Source organism: Bos indicus, chromosome X (genome assembly GCF_029378745.1).
Source record: "Bos indicus isolate NIAB-ARS_2022 breed Sahiwal x Tharparkar chromosome X, NIAB-ARS_B.indTharparkar_mat_pri_1.0, whole genome shotgun sequence".
In the NCBI taxonomy this organism is placed as follows: domain Eukaryota; kingdom Metazoa; phylum Chordata; class Mammalia; order Artiodactyla; family Bovidae; genus Bos; species Bos indicus.
Genome location: NC_091789.1, coordinates 31557469 through 31578525, shown reverse-complemented (window position 1 = coordinate 31578525; position 21057 = coordinate 31557469). Strand labels below are relative to the sequence as shown.

Below are 21057 nucleotides of genomic sequence, written 5' to 3'. Positions count from 1 at the left end.
GTGATTTGGGTTGTTGATCCCCACTCTTGGTTTTCCCCATCCACCTCCTTCCTTAGGGATCCCTTTGAGGACTAGAGCCCTAAGAGCACTGCGGCAAGCCTGAAGTGTTGGTCTGGGCCTTCTCACTTTTGCTGAGACATGGGACAATTTACAGCCCCCTTATTTCCTCTTACTCTTTTGGGTGGGGCCTAAATCAGCACCAAGGGATCATCCCACCCCTTACTCCTGGTAGGAGGAGCAAAATTAGAGGGACGTCCTCCATGGCAACCCACTCCAGTACTCTTGCCTGGAAAATCCCATGGACGGAAGAGCCTGGTAGGCTGCAGTCCATGGGGTCACTGAGGGTTGGACATGACTGAGCGACTTCACTTTCACTTTCCTCCTCGTATAAGATCCCATCCGCTTCTACAACCTTCTCTGAATTAAGGTCCTTTGCTCAAGAGTTAACCCTGAGGCCCAGGGTTTTCATACAATCCATCTATAAAGCCCAAGTGCCTTGAAGCACCTGCAACCTCAGTAGGGAAGTCTCCTCTTTGTGGTATGTGAATCTGACTTCCCTGCAAGCACCTGATTATAAGCCCAGGGCAGGCACATGTGCTTGGCTGAACCAGCCAATTCACTTGGTAAAAGGGAATCTGGTGGTAAAGCTCCAATGCTGGCCATCCATTGCCACTTACCTCCTGGGTGTAGCTTCTTCATCATGTGTAAGTAGTTCAAGCCTCAGTGGACTTCTGTGACTACTACAGGGAGTTGGATTCCCTGTGTGATGAAGCCTCTCTCTGGACCTCAACCCCCGACCCTCTCCACAAGCTCCTGGGTGGTATACTGTACAACAGGTCTCAAATCCGAGGACAGGTTGTATCTACTGCTCCAACAGCACTTTAGACCAAGGGCTCTTTTCTCTCAACTTCTTTTTCCTTAGGGCTCACAGGGCTGGCTGACTTGTAGGGAGTGCCAAGGAATCGGTCTCAGTTTGCCCTCCATGGAGGGCTTTCCATGGTCTTTGTAGCAACTGGTGTGGGCCCAGACAAGCCCTGAAATCACGTCACCAGTGATTTCAGCTCAGCTAGGTCTCCCACCACCAGCCCTACCTAGGAGGGGTGTCACGCAGCCCTGGTATGGCTTAGTTGAGCCCTTTTGTGGTTTCCCAAAAGCCAGAGCTGGAAGAAGAGGAGCTTGCCTCCTGTGGGACACAATCTATGCCTCAGTGAACAAAGGTAAACAGCATACCAGCATGCTAAAGGAAAAGGTTTTAATGAGGGAAACTTACCAGCAAGGCTCAGGAAGAAGAGGCTCAGGGATGCCCAGGCTCCCAGCAGAGCCACAGACAAAGGCTGGGGCCCTGTAGCCTGCATCCTTGGGGCTGGGCTCCAGGGAAAGGTTTTCCCTGGGAGTTACTGTTTTGCAGGACAGCATTGACGCTGGTGGCCTTGCAGGCTGAAGTTCAAACCAGGGCTTAAATGCTGGCTGTCAGGGGAGCTGTCTGGGAACACAGGCTGCTACCACCTGTGACCTTGTGGGAAGCCAGATTTGGACCACGGGTGGCAGAACTTCCGCAAAGTTGGATGTGGGCCCAGTCCCTCCTGCTCATTGGTTACCAGGCAACTTGACAGAGGCTCCTGAAATCGTGGGCAATCCTGTCCCTCCACACCTCAAGCATAAATCTGACCTCGTTTAAAACCCTTCAGAGGCAGAGGCTCCTTCAAGTCAAACCTCTAACACGGTGCCCTTAGGCCTACCTTGGCCATATTGCTTGTCTCACCTCTCACTCTCTGCTTCAAATTCTCTGTTCCAGCCACAATGAAACTTCTGGAAGCTCCCCCAATTGACTTTTTCATGCCCAGATCAATGGCCTGGGCCCCTTTTCTCCTGGCTCAACTTTCCAATCTGTCCTCAGATTTCGGTAAATTTCATTTCACTGAGAAGCCCTTTACGGACTCCACACCACCCTGATTTGGGTTGTTTCTGTGTACACACACCTCACCCTGTGCATCTGAACACTGACCGTACCATGTGTTGGAACTGCCCACTGACTTACCAAGTTCGCCCACTTGACACTGAACGTCTTAAAAACCTGAAACAGTATCTCTCTATCCCCAAGCTGCCTGTGAAGTGCCTGATATACAGTGAATGTTCACTGAATATTTAATAAGAACCAGATGAAATCAGGTGGGTGGCTCAATAACAATGACTAGCTTTCTCCATGTAAAACATGTTGCTGTTGTTTAGTCATTAAGTCGCATCTGACTCTTTTGCACCCCATGGACAGTGGCCTGCTAGGTTCCTCTGTCCATGGGATTCTCCAGGCAAGAATACTGGACTGAGCTGCCATGCCCTCCTCCAGGGGATCTTCCCAACCCAGGGATCAAACCTGCATCTCTTGCATTGGCAGGCAGGTTCTTTGCCACTGAGCCACCAGGGAAGCCCCTATGACACCTTAGCAACCACTTATTTAACCCAATGAAGAAACTTGAACATGAAGAGGTGAAATGACTCTTTCAGGAACCAGAGAGCTAGTGTGCACCCAGGTCAAGTGTAGAATCTACCTCCTGATTCCTCCCTCTTCACAGCCTAACTCTTTAGGTTCCTTTTTATCATGTAATATCCAGGCTGCACTTGCAACTTTTAATGGTATTTATTCCTTGAGCACTAGTATTCTTTGATGCAGTATCTTACAGGCTTTGATCTCCAGAGAAATCTGACAAAGATGCCTTACTATTTACCGAAAATAATACTGGAATTCTTTTCTTCTCTTACCATAAGCCATCTATGTTCTCTTTGATACTGAATAATATACTCTAGTTCTCAGGATTCCATGTAACCATTTTCTGTTGACAATTTTCCTTCTAATTTTGACCTACCCCTGTAATTAAGTGTACTGTATTAGAAATTGGTGGGAAAACCTTTAGGCACTTAGTTTGAAGCTTACTCTTGAATCACTTAGCAAGTGCAACTTGCAAAGACTTTTAATGCGTCTCCCATTAACATGAGACTCGTTAGCATAAAACATATTTCTTCATGGAAAGTTCTGAGAGAAATGGAAATAAAAATTTTAAATAGCAACCTTCTCCCCCCAAAAAAACCCTTCAAACAGCCTCAGATAAACAGAGGGAAAGATGGTCAAAATTTAACTACTGGTACCCATTAAGCCTTCTGAGCAATCAAGACTAGTATTCTGTAACGGCTATTTTAGAATAACTGCTTATCAGAGGCTCGAAGTGTCACGACGCAAAGACACTATTTATGGCCATGAAGCAAAATGGTCAAAAATGATCTAATCAGTATATCGACTCTAAAAGGTACTATACTCCTAACCACCAGGAACCGGAAGTTCATAGTCAGATGAGAGAAATGCCTCCAAGTGAGCCAATCGAGACAAGACAGGCTGCTGCCACCAGTAGGGTATTCACATGTAGCAAGCACTGAAACATGAAACCACGAAAACCCAACAAAGTTACCTGAGGATGGTTGCTACTTACCAACTCTAATGGATTGTGCAAGAGTCTAGAACTAGGCTGAACAGGTAACAGAAATTCAAAAAAAGTACCAGAATGAAAACTAGAAAGCCAGAAAATAAAGATGGGTTTTTCTCCAGAAAAAACACACAATTATATATAGAGAGACTGTCCTGCTTATCACTGGATCGTTTTGGATTCTAACACGGGGAAGCACTTAGATACCGTCATCTATTTCTATCTACTCTTCTAGGTTGTGCCAGAGTTTCCATCAAGTTATCACAGTAATCAATTCAGACATATTCTACCTACAGACTGTCACGTTCTCTATTACTGACATCAACATTTTTTTTTTAAAGATTCATAGACGTATTTAATAATTTCCAAATGGCAAGTAGGTTTGTTTATGTGTTCACTGACAGGAGCATGTCTTTAACATGGTTTAGTAGCATCCTATGTAATTAATGTGTTCAAATCCTCTAACTGGGAATATATAGAATTATTTTCAATTATCTACATTTCTGCCTTTTAGAAGCACATCAAAGATTATTTGCAAGGCATAATATATGCTTTGCATGATTAATACCTCCCCCCATCTCTAAGTTTTGTTACATTTAGAAATTTAAGACCAGGAACAAACATCTGTCAGACTAAATTTTTGCTTTTTCATAAGTGCAACTTTTTAATAAAAATTTACATCTAGATAAACAATCTTCAGATTTTTGAAATTTTAATAAGATTTTAAAAACATCATGACTTTGAACTGAAAAACATACATGTTTAGCACACAAATATTGTAATATGAATCAACTCCAACTCCACATGAAAACATGTGACTCAAATTACAGTTTTAGAAGTTAGTAATTCACATTTAAGCAAGTTAGCGCCTTGCTGAATTCAGCTGTGGTAAAAAAGAGACTTAGTGCATATTGTAATGGCACAATGTGCTTTTGTACCATTTTGTTGGTATTTTTCACCTTATTAAACAAGATCAAGTTCTTGAAAGTTGGTAGATAGCGGCTAACTTCCTATGACATGTGAAATTTCCAATGGTAACAGATACATTTTGTAACAGAACACTTTTCTATAGACTTTTCCTATCTTAAAATTTTAAAAGCAACCATTTGTAAGGATTGCATCAACATCAGTGTAGCAGAGGAAGATCAAACTTTATTGAAACTGCTTGCATACAAAATATATTGCACTATAACCAAACAAATGTCAACATAAAATCCAATCTGTTGTCGCTAATATGTACAGAGAATATTGCCCAAGAGCAGTTACATTACAAGGTCATTCTACCTTGGTTAATTATCTACAGTATTTTAAACCGAACAGCTTACAGATGATGTGTGCAAGGTACCAATTTCTGTTTTCAAATACTATACATTCCCAGAATAAATAACTAGAAATCAACATTAATGTTTGGCAATACTTTTAAAAGACTTTTTAATATTCTTGAAATCATGTGCAGTTTGTTGCCATTTTTATATGCTTATTTGTATGCAAGGAAAAGTAACCGTAATATGAAAATTCAAAGAAACAAACTCACAACAGACATCAGAGGCAGAACTTCGGTTTGTACGGCACTGTACAGATTCAGTGGTACCCCTACTTGGAGTTATTTTTTAAGAAAAATATAACATCTTAGAGTGAAGGTCCTTCACATATTTTCCTCAGTAAATCTCGTAAAAAAAAAAAAAAAAAAAAAAAACCCTCAAAACTGAAACCCAATATGTCAAAAAAAAAAAAAAAGGAAAAAAAACTAAAGAAAAAAGTTTCATGTGTTAACCAATCCTAGTCTGCTTTCCAATTCTGCTTATACATTAGACCTAATATTTCAAAGTTTACAAAACATTTAACCTGCTTCCAATGTTTCTCAGACAAAGTACCTGTACTTCACAGGATTATTATGCACACATGGAAATGACCTTTCTACCTCCCCCAAATAAGCTTGAAATGAAAATGAGAAACTTCACAAAACTCGGGGAGGACAAAATAAAAGACAGCTCTAAGTTAAAACTGGTCATCAGGCCAAAGAGCAGGCATATCCTACTAACTTTCGACCAGGAAGATTTATTCCTAGCTGAAAACATTTGAGCCTCTTGCAAATGAAAAGACCGTTACTACTTTTCCGGTCTATACAGAAAAATTACACATCCCTCCAATAACACTATTTGTCAAACTTCAGTGCAACAGAACAAAAACAAAAGTCTTATTCTTTATACTGCCTAACCTGATGTTTATGTAAGAAAAAAAATATGGAAAGCATGCATTCTTCTATAAAGTACTAATGTTTGACAGGGTTTGCTACATCTTTTAACATTTAGTGTTTCCAACTTATCTTCCCTGAACTCTGCATCCAAATATAATATTCCTACCTGCCAAGATATAAAAAAGGCACAGATCATACAACTTTTTTTTTTTTTTTTTTTGCTAATGAAAATGACAAACGTCACATCACACACATCTCAGGGTCCACTAAAATACTGGAAAAGTGGACCAAAACATAAACTGACACAGGACATGAAATGCCATAGTATTTTATGGACTTCTATATGAGATTGAAAATAGAAGTCTAACATGATTACCATAAATGCTATTATTCAGAAAAACTGAAATATACCAGTGAGTTATCACCCAATGCAGGGTAAACGGTCCAAATTAACAAAGAATATCACTGCGCGGTATTTAAAAAATAAACCAAATGAAAATCCTGTCCTGAAGTGCTAAGTATACTTAATTATTTAAAAGTAATGTTTCAAAAATTTTAAGACCTCATTTTGTGCAAATTCGAAAATTGCTGCTTATGGCCAATGTGAAAAAAGCAAAATTCTTAACGGAATTGTTCATTTCATGCCCTGTGCCACCTTGCCTACTATTTGTCTTTGGCCTAACAAAGTTTTCTAATATGGAATAAGAATTATGGAAATGGTATAGGGGATATCACTCCAGAATTATGCAGTTTAGGGTACTCCATTGACAAGTGGTTGCTGGCCATCCACGGTGTCTGGCTTTTCCTTCCTCTGGTTACGATCTTTACCCGTGCGCAGCCGATTACCTTCACTGGAGGTATTCTGTAATGTTTTAGTGTGGACACTCCTTTCATTATTGCAGTCAACTCTGATCTAAAACAAGTTATAGTTGTTATATACAAAGACCATATTCTGTTGTAATCTGTAATTGGCCTGACAAGAAATTTAAGCCCAAAGTGTATATTCCACATGTTAAAAGGGATTTGAATAGAAGAAGTGTGAGAAATTAAGGTCAGGTAGGAGCTTTATTTGGCTTATGATTCTAAAACACTCTTCTTCTGTAACTGGAACACCTTGGTCATCTCACTGCATCCAAAGTTAGATAAAAACTCACAATCCTACTGTGTCTTCTTCTAAGTAGAACAAAACAATGAGAAACAAATAGTTAAAATGAACTCCCATTACGGATTGCAAAATATATATGCAAAATATACAGGTCTGTTCAAAAAAATGGTTTATTCTTCAAAGATATGAAACCCAGGAGGAGAGAGACAAATTATTGTCTTCCTATTCTGATGTTACCAGAGCAATAACTTAACTCACTTATTAACTAGCCTTTAGTTGACATCTTCATTTCTATCATAAGTATGATTAACTTTTTCTACAGTAAGGGCTCCCTTTGTCTTACAATGTGTGTGTGTGTATATAAATATACACATATACTGTATATACTCATAAATATACACACACACTATATATCCTCATATGAACACTGGTTTCTAGTAGCTTGTATTACAGTAAGGCAAGTCAGAGGATCATACAACTTAAACTCTGAAGAATAAGAATAGTACAGGGAAATTTGAAGACACTAATGTGTGGGACTGGAATCCCAGGAAGAGGACAGAGACGAGTATGATTTAAAAAGTAATATTGAGATTTATATAATATTTTAAGTGCCAGCATTGAACACTTAAAATACTGCTAATGCAATTGTAGATGCTGTACAAAAGAAAGATAATGTTGACACACAGGCCTAAAACAATTAATAAAAGTACTGATATGCTTCAAGTACAAATGGGACTACCTATAGCCCCAAAATGGTGCACTCGAATTTCAAAGTGTGTTTAATTGTTGGTCCTGGGTGAGTGTTTTAACTGTTTGGTTGTCAAGAGGGGAATTATAAAACTGGTACATAAACACCTTACACTTGTGTAAAACACATGTGTACATAATTTCATCAATCTCTAGGTCTAAGATCTTTTCTGTGATGATCCTTAAGCACCAGCTAATAGTTAACACCTACTTACAAATGCTAGGACTTCCCTGGTGGCTCAGACGGTAAAGCGTCTGTCTACAATGTGAGAGACTTGGATTCAATCCCTGGGTTGGGAAGATTCCCTGGAGACGGAAATGGCAACTCACTCCAGTACTTCTTGCCTTGAAAATCCCATGGACGGAGGAGCTTGGTGCAGGCTACTACCCATGGGGTCACAAAGAGTCGGGCATGACTCAGCGACTTCAATTTCTTTCTTTCTTTCTACAAATGCTATGAATTCTAAGGAATATTCTGTCATGAAGTTTCTGCTCTTAAAATTTATGTCTCACTAATTTTAGGTACTGGTCCCAAACCAATCCATAGTCATGAAAGGACCCCCAACTACTTGGATTAAGTCCTCAGAGTTAAAGCAGCAGCCGAAGAGATCATGTGTTCTGGGAATGAGGTACCAGGGTTCAAATATCACTCTGCTGCTGCTGCTAAGTCGCTTCAGTCGTGTCCGACTCTGTGCGACCCCATAGACGGCAGCCCACCAGGCTCCGCCCATCCCTGGGATTCTCCAGGCAAGAACACTGGAGTGGGTTGCCATTTCCTTCTTCAATGCATGAAAGTGAAAGGTGAAAGTGAAGTCCCTCAGTCGTGTCTGACTCTTAGTGACCCCATGGACCAGCCTACCAGGCTCCTCCATCCATGGGATTTTCCAGGCAAGAGTACTGGAGTGGGGTGCCACTGCCTTCTCCGAAATATCACTCTAGTGTATGCTAACTATGTGACTCAATCTTTCTAAACTTCAGTTTACTCATCTATAAAACAGAGTAATAAAACTTCTTACCTCAGGGTACTGTTCAAACATTAAGTGAGATACAATACACCCAGCCAAGGTACCTGGCCGTGCTTGGGGGCTCATTTTAAAATTATGTTAACAATGTGTTCAGCACAGGTGCTGGCCACATGAGATGGGTTCTCAGGGAAGAGGCTGGCTCTAAATAGGCAGCTGACTGATTCAGCATGTACTAGCCGAGTGTCATCAGCCCTGTCTATTGTGAGCTAGATACCTTCTTTTTCTTACTTTCCAGTCAGAGAACACCCTATCCTTGCAACTCTGGTGAGGAGGGATGTGGGTTCCACAGGGCTTATGCAAGTCTCTCTCAGTACATTCCTGGATGTTTCTTTCCTTGGAGAATGGGGGTAGGGAGGACCACCTATGTGGTACTGAAGTCATAATGTGGTTGTCAAAATCTTTACAAATACTGAGACTGCACATTCTCTAGAGAAATCTTCTTTGTATACTTGTCATAAAGGACTAAAATTGACCACAAATGTAATGTTGAAAAGAAAGTATTTCACAAATACCTATATAGTATAGCAAATTCACATAAATCTCAAACTTCTGTAACTGGCACAATTTAGATGAAAAGAGGCACAAAGGTTTACCTGGAGGGATCCATCTGCTGTTCTTCCTTTAGCCTCTCTTGGATTACGTGGACGATTATCTGTTCGGGAGTGATCGTCGTTTCCTAGAGGGACATTTTTAAAAGGTTCAATGGTCACTGATTCTGACATGCCTATTGGAGAGTTCTTTGTTCCCACATCCTCAATTTATTTAGACCAATCACAGAATCTAAAATATAATCAACAACCTAGCAATTTTAGTTACACACTGTCTAATAATCTAGCATCCAGGTGGCACTAGTGGCAAAGAACCTGCCTGCCAATGCAGGAGACATAAGAGACCTGAGTTCTATCCCTGCATCAGGAAGATCCCCTGGATAAGGAAATGGCTACCCACTCTAGTACTCTTGCCTGGAGAAGCCCATGGACAAAGGAGCCTGGCGGGTTACAGTCCACAGGGCTGCAAAGAGCTGGACATGACTAAAGCGGCTTAGTGCACAGCAGCACATGTTACAGAAAACATTTCTAAGCCATTACAGTCCTACATCAACTGTGTGATATGTCAACCTGAACTAATGATTAGATGTGATGTTTAGAGTACCCAAAGAAGCTGAACTAGTTATCAGGGGTTATTCATATGTTTGTAAATTGTAAGGAAGCCTGTCTGATATTGCTAATTACATGAGCCTTTCTTATGGTGACCAGTACAAAATGGGAGAAATGGGGGCTTGATAGTATGTCACTTAATCACCTAGCTTTTTCATAGAACTTCAGACAGTTGTTACAATTCAGCTTCATTTCTTAAATGAAAAACCCTCCGTACCTTTGAAGCTGCCTCCACGTCCTCTTCCTCCTTGTCCTCTTCCTCCGCCGCCACGCCGCCGCCCGTCTCCTCTGCGCAGGAAGTTCTCCCTCTCTTCCTCTGTTGGAGCTAATGACCAATCACTGAGTTCATCTCTGTGGTCAGATTCTGTTTCAGAAGCATTTGATGCTTCAGAATTAGTTCCTATCGAGAGTTAAAAGTTATATACCATTGTCCGACTTAAAAAAATGTTAGGTTAACAGAAACTTCCAGAGACGTTTCTGGGGGCAATCCATTACACTTCCTAATTTATAAGCCCACCAAAGAGTATATTATCACCTTCCATTTTGTAAAACAAATTATCTTAAGTTTAAAATGAAGGTTTTCATGATATTTGAGGTCATTTTTGTTTCAAACATTTTTGGTTCTCATTAAAAAAAAGGAATTCTATTAGCCATCTAAGTTCAAACCTGAGTATGCCACATCATTAAACAGCTGTGCTCCTTTAAACATCTGTGCTCTTTGGAGGAAAAGTTGCCTACAACAATTAAATGCAATACCTTGATAAACAAAACTTCTAGAAAGAAAGTTCCTTTTAACAAGGTTTGGCCCAGGGACAAAGGGGAATGCACAAATTTTGGTCATCTTAGAGAGAGTGGCAAAGGTGGCCATTGTGGCTACTATCTCAGGGAATGGTCTCTTGTGGGATCAGGGACTGGACCTCGCTGAATGGGGATATGCTTGTCTGATGCTTGGTCCACAACCTTCCCTCCCACTCCCACAGGAATAACTGATCATTAGAAAGAATTTACTGTAGTGAACTTATTATGCCTGAGTGGGTGGGTTAATGACACAGGGGATGGGAGATGGGAAAAGAACTTCCTGGTGAGAGGGGACCTTCCAAAGCATCAAGAACAGACAGTTGGGAAAGGGATGAGGGCTCAGGTTCAAGGTTGGCCTTAGGAGTAGGTAGCTCTCTCCCCCACTCCAGAACATCAACTCTACTACCTCTCTCTTCCTCTGTTGGAGCTAATGAGAAATTATAGCTTCACCATTATAGCTTCATTCCTGTGGATCTTGAAGGCTTTTCCATCTTACTGAGTTCCTTTTTGAAACGCAAATATTTGTGAGATGGATTATACCTTATACCATCATTAGCCAGTTACATAGTAGATACACAGTTGAGCAAGACAGTAGGCACGGGCAGTGGGACAGCGTTCAGTGAAAGGTACTGGGAGAGAAGAAAGCAGCACTGAGCAAAGAGCTGGGGAGGCAAAGAGAAGCTTCGCCTACTTCTTGACTTTGCCTAGGGCTGACTTTGGCCATGCCACTCAAAATCACCTTATGAGCCACAGGATGCAGACCCCTGATTTACACAGTCCATCCAGCAAGTATGACCAGCACATGCCTGACAAAACATGAGCCACAGTACACAAATGAAAAAAAGTTTTGGCTATATAGTAATAAAATCAGGAAAGGCCTTAGGAAAGGCATTAGCATACAAGGGCTTAAGCAGATTTATCCCCAGTCACACTGTGGACAGAACTCACACCTGCCCTGTGAACTCTATGGGTTATTATCAGGTTTTTCACTCTATGTGTCTTGCAACACAATTTGACCCACTGTGAATTGGAAACCATGTAGTGAGAAATTGTTATAATGGAGTTCTAATGAATATTAGAGATTAGCAGCTATTAAGTCTAGGAACAGATAAAGTTACTGAGTAAAATGCTTAGTTTGTACCTGAAGTATATCCAGGACCGCGTCTGCCGTGCCCCCTATTTCTGTAAGGTCTACTACCTCGACCCAGTCCTTGACCATCATCAGTCACATAGCCTTTTTCCTTATCTGTACGATTTGGTGGTGGTCTAGAACTAGCTCCAATCTGTCGCAACTGCTCATCAATTTGTAATCTCTCCAAACGCAACTGGTCTACTTCCTATTTAAAATATACAAGATAACAGTAAAAATAATTTGACATTTTACTTAACAAAACCTTTCTCCTTTTCATCAGATAAAAAGTATACTGGAAATATTTCAATTTCAGCTCTAAGTTTATAGTAAACACTGTTACACAGAATTATCAGGAAATCGAACGGTCTCCTTAAAAAGAAAATTACTATAGGTAACGTATTATTGATGTCTAGAATTAAGAGATATAACAAAAATACTCAGCATTAAAATTATACTGACAGAATTTAAAGTTATTTAATTTGGCAATATTATCCAATAGATCTGCTAAGGCACAAATATGGTAGTTTGGGGACTTCTTGATAATAGGTTATTGAATAAAACAACTCTAAAATGTATGAATACAGATAAATGACATTTAAGACTTAACCAGCTAAGCTTAAAAATCACACATTGTAAATAATCTTAATTAATAAAACACTGAATGTGGGCCATCTTCTACTTTCAAAGAACAGGAACTATCTAACAGTTAACCCAAAAAGTTGGATATCATGCCTTGAAAACCTCTTAAAGACTACAACTCTGCTAAAACAAGTATGATGAACAGTATAAAGTTAATTGATCAAAATATATACCTGGGGTCCACTAATAGACCCTCACACACAATGCTTCCAATATGCTAGGTTCTGTCAAAACCAGATGATGTCTCAGTTCTAACCCTTCTCCTTCCAATTTATTCATAAACATCGATTTACTAGCTGCAGGGAACTGGATCCACAACTAGAGTAGTGGTTGGGTGTCTCAGTCAAGCAGAGGCAATCATAGGGACTGTCCACATGAACAGTCACTGGGGAAGCCCCTGTAAAGCTAAGTTCTTAAAATCTTAGTATAGCAGTTTCAGGAAAAGGGCAGGTAAGGATCTAGATGAGTGCCATCTGTGCTCTGAACCAGACATTGTTTTACAAAGGACTTAATTAAAGGAGAGACTGCCGCTGAGTGAGTGGCTTACTCCAAAAGTACAGTTATAGCTCATGGAATGGGTGGATCTTGCAAAACAGAATGGTAGTCCAGGTTATCCCATGGGGGCAAAGCAGTCATCACTTGGTGAGCGACGCCAAGCCCACTCAAGGGAAGATCTGGTGATGGGAAGCATGGCAACAGGACAGCTGCCAATAATCCAAAAAGATATTCAATTGTGAAGAATAAATCAAAAGATCTAAAGAACACTGGTTAAAAGAACAAGGGACTGACATAATGCAACCTTAAATTTCCAGGTCTTCAACATTATTTAAGCTAAGAATAGGAAGAAAAACACATACAACAGATTACACGTAAGACACACTTTAAAACAAAAGTGAATAAGCAAATCAATGGGGTATCCTACCCACACAAACCTTGCTGGATGAAACCTCTCCATTTTCAATTATTAATTGACCACCATAAGAAGGATAAGAAGTGCCTAGCTATTATGTTTTTCTTCCTTATTTACATGTAACTATAAATTGCTTCATTTTATTTAAGAAGTCAGCAGAAAAATTCTTAACAGGATAGCCTCATAAATACAACAGAAAGTTGGATTACTTTAAAAATAATATTTAGTACCCGTTACAGTATGTTTCTGATACATGTGGATACAAAGATGGAATTATAAAAGTGACATTGGTAAAATTCTATTTTGTTGAATTACAGAACAGTTGACCAAAATAAATTTTAAAAAACACCTAGTCTAGGGAGGTGATTTGCCTACAGACACAGAGCTGGTCATGGCAGAAGACTACCATCAAGTGCTGGACTGCCAATCCACTGCTTTTACTGCTATGCCCTGCAGCCTCCTGGTTCCTGCTTTCCAGATTCTAAGCTGGAGTAGGCACAGTGGTACAAATACCAACTAAAATGAGCATTTATACAAGGAGACATAAATTGCTTCTAGTTTGTAAAACGGAGTATAGAGAAAATTATGAAGGGTACACATTTAAACAGAGGACTTCATGAAACTCTGGGCTATTCCTGATAAATGACATAAAGGGGACAACAAAGCAAGTGTTACAGACATAAAATTTGGCCTGGAACAAACTCTCAAGGGCTAGAAAGGATCAATGGGATGAAAAGGATTTTAGACAGGATTGTCTAAAGTGGATATGAGGGTTTAACAGAAGAATAATGGGAAATAGGGAAATTTCTTCAGAATGGGGATACTGATTCTTTAAATGATGGAAAACTGACTTGTGTTTTCAGAAAGAACACAATAAGCTAAACAAAATGAGTTTTTTTGTTTTATCTTTTATAGGTCTTTCATTATCATGTACAGGCTAGAAGAAATCTTAATTGTGTTAAGATTTACTATGGAGTATTTCTATTTTAGCGCAAAAAGATTCAAAGTTAAAGTTCTTCCTGTTCTCACCTTTAAATAGTTCAGATGATAATCCAAAAGAACAGTGGCATTAGCGATGCTGTCTTTTGTTCCCACAAAAACAAATGGTACCATACCCTGAAATAGAAATGACAACAATAATCTTATAAAATTAATGATGAATTACAATCTGAAATATGCAAATAATGACTAAATCCCTAGCACAGGATCTGACAAACGGTAGGTACAGAAAAGTTTGTTGAAAATATGAAATACATAAAAACAAGAGTAGTTAGTATGTTTTACACATCTCCTGTGTATAAGGACAGATCAACATAGCAACCATTAAATCCATCAGGGTTACTACGATTTAAACACTATTAAATGTTGGCAAGCTTATAAATTATGTAACTCAAAATTATACAAGTTTGAAAATGAGACACATAAACAAAATAAGTACTTTAAAATACTCTTATTAAATTACTGCAGGTTTTATTTAGACAAAATTCCAAATTAAAATTAGATACTAGGGCACAAAAATAAAAACTAAATCAACTTTGCTAACCAAGTCAACAGAGTAAAAATAAGAGACAAACAAAAAGAGTTAGGCTAAATTAATGTGCACTTAGTAATTATTCTGTGAGAGGGGGGAAACTGGGCATATTCATGAACATAAAATTTAACATTTCAATATAATGTACTCTGAACACTGTAAAGGACTGAACCATTAAGAAAGTTTGATCTCCCTATGATACAACTTTAAGGATAGATTTTTTGAAAAACAAGTATACTAAAAATGTGTACTTCTAGCTCATCAGTAGAAATGAGGGGGAAAAAAATTGTTTCTTGCGGCAAGTTATAGGGAAGCCTAGGCCAGTTCTGTCGGAGAAGGCAATGGCACCAGTACTCCAGTACTTTTGTACTCTTGCACTCCAGTACTCTTGCCTGGAAAATCCCATGGATGGAGGAACCTGGTGGGCTGCAGGCCATGGGGTCGCTGAGGGTCGGACACGACTGAGCGACTTCACTTTCACTTTTCACTTTCATGCATTGGAGAAGGAAATGGCAACCCACTCCAGTGTTCTTGCCTGGAGAATCCCAGGGACAGGGGAGCCTGGTGGGCTGCGGTCTGTGGGGTCGCACAGAGTCACACACGACCGAAGCGACTTAGCAGCAGCAGCAGCAGGCCAGTTCTGTAAACTAACAGCTGGCAATTATGACCTTCAAAGCTGAGAATAATTCAGTATTTCACTACTGATGAAATTCTCATGGTTACTGATAGTCACAAGTGACTAAAGAAAAGTACACAGTAGTTTTGATGTAGATATATTAGAATTTTCTAGGTGAAAGAAGCCAAGAAACTTAGCAAGTATCACTCTTTTAAAAAGAGCATTTGTTCAATAGGTGTTGGTACTGCTAGGCTGCTTTTGTTTGCTTGCACTCAGTATATAGCACCTTAAACGTATGTGGGGTTGGAATAGGTTTTTTTCTTTTTCCTTCCACATGAACATGGCTGTTCAGAGGGTACAAGACTGAATAATTAGGAAATATTGCTTGCAAACTGGCATCCGTCTGGTAGGCAAGTCATTGCTTCCTAGTAACTAGAACCACCTGAAGAATCAGGTGCCACTGAAAACGCATGGGCTTCTTTTTTTCACCGAATGAACTATGGAATTAATCAGGCCTATGACCCAGATCTTTTTTTGTCAAAAACATTTTTGACTGTTGAGTTTTTTTCCCCAACTGACTTTCTTACAAAGCAGTTAACCATATTATTTTCCAAAATGCCCTATGATGAAATGCTATGCCCTGCTCCTTGGATCACATACTATCAAAATAAGCTTTAATGCCACAGATTTAGCTGATCAACTTTGAAGCAAATAGTGAAAAGCAAAATTATCTTTCAACATTTCCAAACTGATGATGTACCCAAGTGCCACTCTATTAAGCACAGCACTAGTGGACCAGAATAGTTAAGACAAAGAAAGGCAAGAGCAGAACAGTGACCTTCAATGTAGATACCAGGAAAAAGTGATCCCCTGATCTGGGATGAGAACTGGACTCCCCCGCACAGAGGAATGTCCAATCCACTTGCAGTTACATTTCTCTTTATAAAATGCTATTTTCGCTTTTAATCTCTTGTTACTCATAACTTTTCTTCCCATCAACAGTTCATACAGGCCAGATGAGGCGGCATGCCCTCAAGAAACTAACAATGTAAGGATAAAACAAGTAAACATCTATGTGCTAAGTGCTACAGACAGGGATGACCACATCAGATTATCAAAGGGGAGAAAGGCTCTTGAGCTCAGGGGGAGGGACCTGATGGCAAGTACACAAGGAAAGAGGCACATGGAATAAGCCCACAGCAAGGTGGCAAGCTGGAGAAAACAGAGGGCTTCTGGCAGAGGAAGCATATGCATGTATCTAGGAGCAACAAGCAGTAGACAGCAGTGTTTGGACAACTCTAAGTATGGCTCAAGCCTCTCTCCAGTGCAAGGAAGAGGAGTGGTAAGAGATGATATTGGTCAGGTGGCTGTGAAAAAAAGGCCTTGTAAGCAACAGGAAGGAGTATCAGCTTTCTCCCCAGGGCAATGGAGCAAAAAAACCCACAGACACACCTCCACCATGCCCCAATTCTGATGATCATTTGAAAGTCTTTCTTAACAAGGGGAATAAACATTAAAATATAAAATTAAAATGTATTTTTCAAGGAATGGTTTCCTACCTGCCAAGCCTTGAGTTCAGGTTTCTGGGATTCCCCTGCTACAATGGATGAAACCACTAACACCTAAAGCAGTATAAGGAATGCAAGTGATGTCATTAACTATAACAAATGATACACAGAAGCCTGAACGCAGGACTTTCACTGTAGGACTTCTAAATTCGTTTCTAAACAATTCGGTTAGTTCAAATATTGAAAGTCAGTTTAAAAATATGGCTTTAGGTAACAATTTATGCATCTAACACAAGGTACATTTGGATATATTATAACCTGCAAAATTTCAAGAGCTAGAGCATGAAAAAATGAAAGTCCACCCTCAGAAGAAAAATGTGACCACTAAATGCAACCCCATATTTTATGTTTACAGCATAAGATTTGTCACTGTGAATAAACTGAAAAGTAATTATCTCATTGGTCTGTAATATCTTGTAAGCTGGCAATCAGATCTGAAACAGATATAGCATGAATAGTCTATAAGCCTAACCAGACAACATACCCAAAACAACAACTGTGACATTTGGGGCAAAGAAATTACTTACAGTATAATTCCAAGTGACAATTATTTCTTACCCTCTGGACTTTTGTGCTGTTAGGTTGTGAAAAGTGAGTGCTGTTTTCCTTTATATCTGTATGTTTTTTATCTTCTGAGGGAATAGGTCCAACCCTTGAGTTACTGGAAGGTAGGGAATTTGGTGGCATCATTTCCTTGGTGAAAAACACAAAACATAAAAGAGGAAAAAAAGGATCCATTTTTAAAATTTTACTTAGCACCATTATTGTATCAATGATCATCTTTTTTAAGAACAGAAACTATTATAGACAGTTTTGGTAAACAAACTTAGAGAATGCAAAAACTGTGCAATAAAAATGCACACAGATTGCAGTTAAAAGAACCTTTCACAAAAGCAAAAACTAGACAACATATGAAAATTATGGCAATTTGGAAGGATTTTATTTTAAACAGTATCATTGTATAGAAGAGCACGCCCTCACCTCCTCCATCCCAAATACTTCAAAAAATGTAAGGCAACACAAACACAAACATACAAACTAAAAAAGCCAAAAGATGAAAGCCAAAAACCTAATTAGTATCCCAATTTTGTCTCTACCAGTAACTTAAGTGATTTGAAGTGTGCTTCAGATTTTGTTTTTACATTTGTGATGGCCCATGCTAAAAATCTAGAAATAAGACTTAAGGAGTTAAAGGGACTAATACACAATCACAGCATCAGAGACTAGAAAGAGGCCGTCATCTATAACTCCAATTAGCTGGCATGCCTGACAGAGGTTTTACATTCACATTATGTGCATATTAGAGGCCTCTAAGTTACTGTGTCAAATAAAAGACTTTATTAGATAAACCAAAAACATGCACTAGAAACATACCTCTTCTTGTGGAACATTTTTCTCATTTTCAGCCTCAATTCTCACCCTCACAACTCCTGACTTGTCCACAATCTCTTGAATCAGTTTTCCATTTTTTCCTATTACTTTGCCTAAGTTAAAAAATGAATAATTCATGTTTGGTTTTAAAATCACACACCTCAAACCAGTAAGCACACCCTACTGTAAACTATAACATTTTATATATGTATAAAATTTCATATAATTTGAATTCTATCTCAAAACCAAAACAGAGACTTTTTTCAAAAACAAACAAACAAACACAGTTTTTCATTCTATGAAGTCATCACAGTTCAAACTCCTTTGGTCTGGTATGAATTGAGTCACAACTTGTGAACTGTCAGGATAATTTTGCATTTTTAAGGCAGTTCAAAATATGCTCTTATTTGGCATACAAGGGCACACTTTAAATGTTCAGATAGAGTGGTGTGTATCCTTCTTTCTGCAAAGCTCTATAAAAAGAATTAACGAAAAGGATAAATAATAGAAAATACAATTGCTTATTTCACAATTTCAATCCTATCTGTATCTGATTTACACCTGCTTCTTTGCCCATGGCAAATATTTTTAGAATTTTATACGGCACATTTATAAGACACTCTAAAAGCAGCATAAGCAGCTATGCTGCTGCTGCTGCTTAGTCGCTCAGTTGTGTCCTACTCTTTGGGACCCCATGGACTGTAGCCCGCCAGGCTCCTCTGTCCATGGGATTCTCCAGGCTAGAGTACTGGAGGGGGTAGCCATCCTTCCTCCAGGGGGATCTTCCCAACCCAGGGATCGAACCCTGATGTCCTGCATTGCAGGCATATTCTTTACCGTCTGAGCCACCAGGGAAGCCCATAAGCAGCTATACATTCATCTAGAAGTACACATTCTTCAGGCCAATGTGTTAGTGGATTACTACTCTTGTGCGTGACTCACAAATTAAACTAGTATGCTAGAAGGTGATTAGTTACAGAATAAAAGATTAAGAAATCACACTTTAGCTTAACACCACAATGAAAAAGTTTAAAACCAGTTCCAGATTAAGTTTTATCATATCATCTGTTAAAACTCTGAAGACTTCAAACACCAGCAAGAGAGAGGCACTCAAATCTCTCTCACTTTAAAAAATTTAATCATATACTTAGCTGGGAAATGACTGCTTTCAGAGCCAGCAAAACAAGACATTCCAAATACTAAAAACAACTGATTGTAGAAATCTACATACGAATTACATCCAATTGCAAGGGCACTCCCAGGTACTTAAAGCAAGCTGAGCTGGCCATGCCCATAAATGGGTTTGCCCCACCACTTCATCTAAGGTAGGGATGGGGATCCTAAAGAATTCCTAAATGAAATCCTAAATGAATCCAATGAATATTCATTGGAAGGACTGAAGTTCCAAAACTTTGGCCACCTGATGCAAAGAACCCACTCGCTGGAAGATATCCTGATTCTGGGAAAGATCAAGGGGGAGACAGAGGATGAGATGGTTGGATGGCATCACTGACTCAGTGGACATGTTGTTTAGTTGTTCAGTCACGTCTGACTCTTTCCGAGCCCATGAATTGCAGCTTGCCAGCCTTCCCTGTCCTTTACCACCTCCCAGAGCTTGCTCAAACTCACGTCCATTGTGGAAGGACGGGGAAACCTGGCGTGCTGCAGTCCATGGGGTCACAAAGAGTTAAACATGATTTAGCGACTGAACAACAATAAAGGAAAAAAACAGGAATGAAAATTTGCTGAGCCAATCCTAGATAAAAATGCAGGGAAAGCCTTCTCAAAGCAAGACCTTGTGGTTCTTCAAATCAGAATAGCCTTGGTATTCCTGCTGTGTGTGCCAGTCTCATTTACCCCCACAACCTCTTCTGCCTGGTCAGTGGTCAGGGAAAAGAACTGACACACTAAATCAGGACTCCTGACCTAGGTGTTTCTGCAATTATTTCTGTTGTTCTTCCCCTCAAATGAAAAGGGAAAGAAGGAGGAGGGAAGTTACATGGAGTCTTCCCATTTTTTTTTTTCTTTAAATCTGTAGCACATTTTCATGAATTGATGCTGATTTTAATAAAGGTCTTTTAAATGAGTTAGCAAAAGGAAAAAGGAGATTTTGGCACATGTTTCTACTAATATCTTAACAATCCTATATATAGATAGATAGGATATATACAATTTTATGTATTTATATAAATACATATATCCTGTGTATTAACTACGACTGAACAATTAAATTCAATGTCAAAATGGGTGAAGAACAAGCAAATTATTAGAAAAGTTTGTGGGAAATAAGAGATATCTTGTTTGAAATCTGATTTTTCAGCACTTTGAGTGATAGGTTTTTAGAAAACACTTTACTGAATAAAAGGAACAAAATATAATTAATTTCAGTTCCATTGTTATTGTTGTGTTAGTCACTCAGTCGCTTCTGACTCTCTGTGACCCCAAGGCTTCCCTGGTGGCTCGGACAGTAAAGACTGCCTGCAATGCAGGAAACCCGGGTTCAATCCCTGGGTTGGGAAGATCCCCTGGAGAAGGAAATGGCAATCTACTCCAGTATTTTTGCCTGGAAAATACCATGGACAGAGGAGCCTGGCGGGCTACAGTCCATGGGGTCACAAACAGTAGGACACGACTGAGTGACTAACACTTTCACTTTCATTCTAACTATAAAATGTATGCAACTGCTTGACAATCTGTAAATAAGAGGAAAAAATACCATTCACAAGCCCACTTCTCCTGAGGTAATCAGGAGAGTGCTAATCATACATTTCCCATACACACAACTGGC

At 39.4% G+C, this 21057-nt stretch overlaps 2 protein-coding genes across 13 annotated transcripts in view; both read right to left on the bottom strand.

Annotated features, from left to right (window-relative positions):
* FMR1NB (FMR1 neighbor) overlaps positions 1-4379 on the bottom strand; it is a 58258-nt gene extending 53879 nt beyond the window's left edge. Inside the window, exon 1 of the mRNA XM_070784274.1 lies at positions 1271-4379. Within this exon, the coding sequence (XP_070640375.1) occupies positions 1271-1355 (85 nt within the window). The 5' untranslated portion in view covers positions 1356-4379. The remainder of the gene's footprint in view (positions 1-1270) is intronic.
* Positions 4380-4605: 226 nt separating this feature from the next.
* The window catches only part of FMR1 (fragile X messenger ribonucleoprotein 1), a 39679-nt gene continuing 23227 nt past the window's right edge, over positions 4606-21057 (bottom strand). For 2 of the 12 annotated variants that reach the window (XM_019955869.2, XM_019955885.2), the window contains 8 exons: positions 18273-18382; positions 17457-17591; positions 16890-16952; positions 14213-14299; positions 11644-11839; positions 9922-10104; positions 9141-9223; positions 4606-6583 (listed from right to left, as the gene is read on the bottom strand). In XM_019955869.2, coding sequence (XP_019811428.1) covers positions 6422-6583; positions 9141-9223; positions 9922-10104; positions 11644-11839; positions 14213-14299; positions 16890-16952; positions 17457-17591; positions 18273-18382 — 1019 coding nt within the window. In that variant the 3' untranslated portion in view covers positions 4606-6421. Of the gene's footprint in view, positions 6584-6716; positions 6844-9140; positions 9224-9921; positions 10930-11643; positions 11840-14212; positions 14300-16889; positions 16953-17456; positions 17592-18272; positions 18383-21057 lie in introns of those variants that run through there. The other 10 variants (XM_070784267.1, XM_070784265.1, XM_070784264.1 and 7 more) reach the window with 10 other exon arrangements.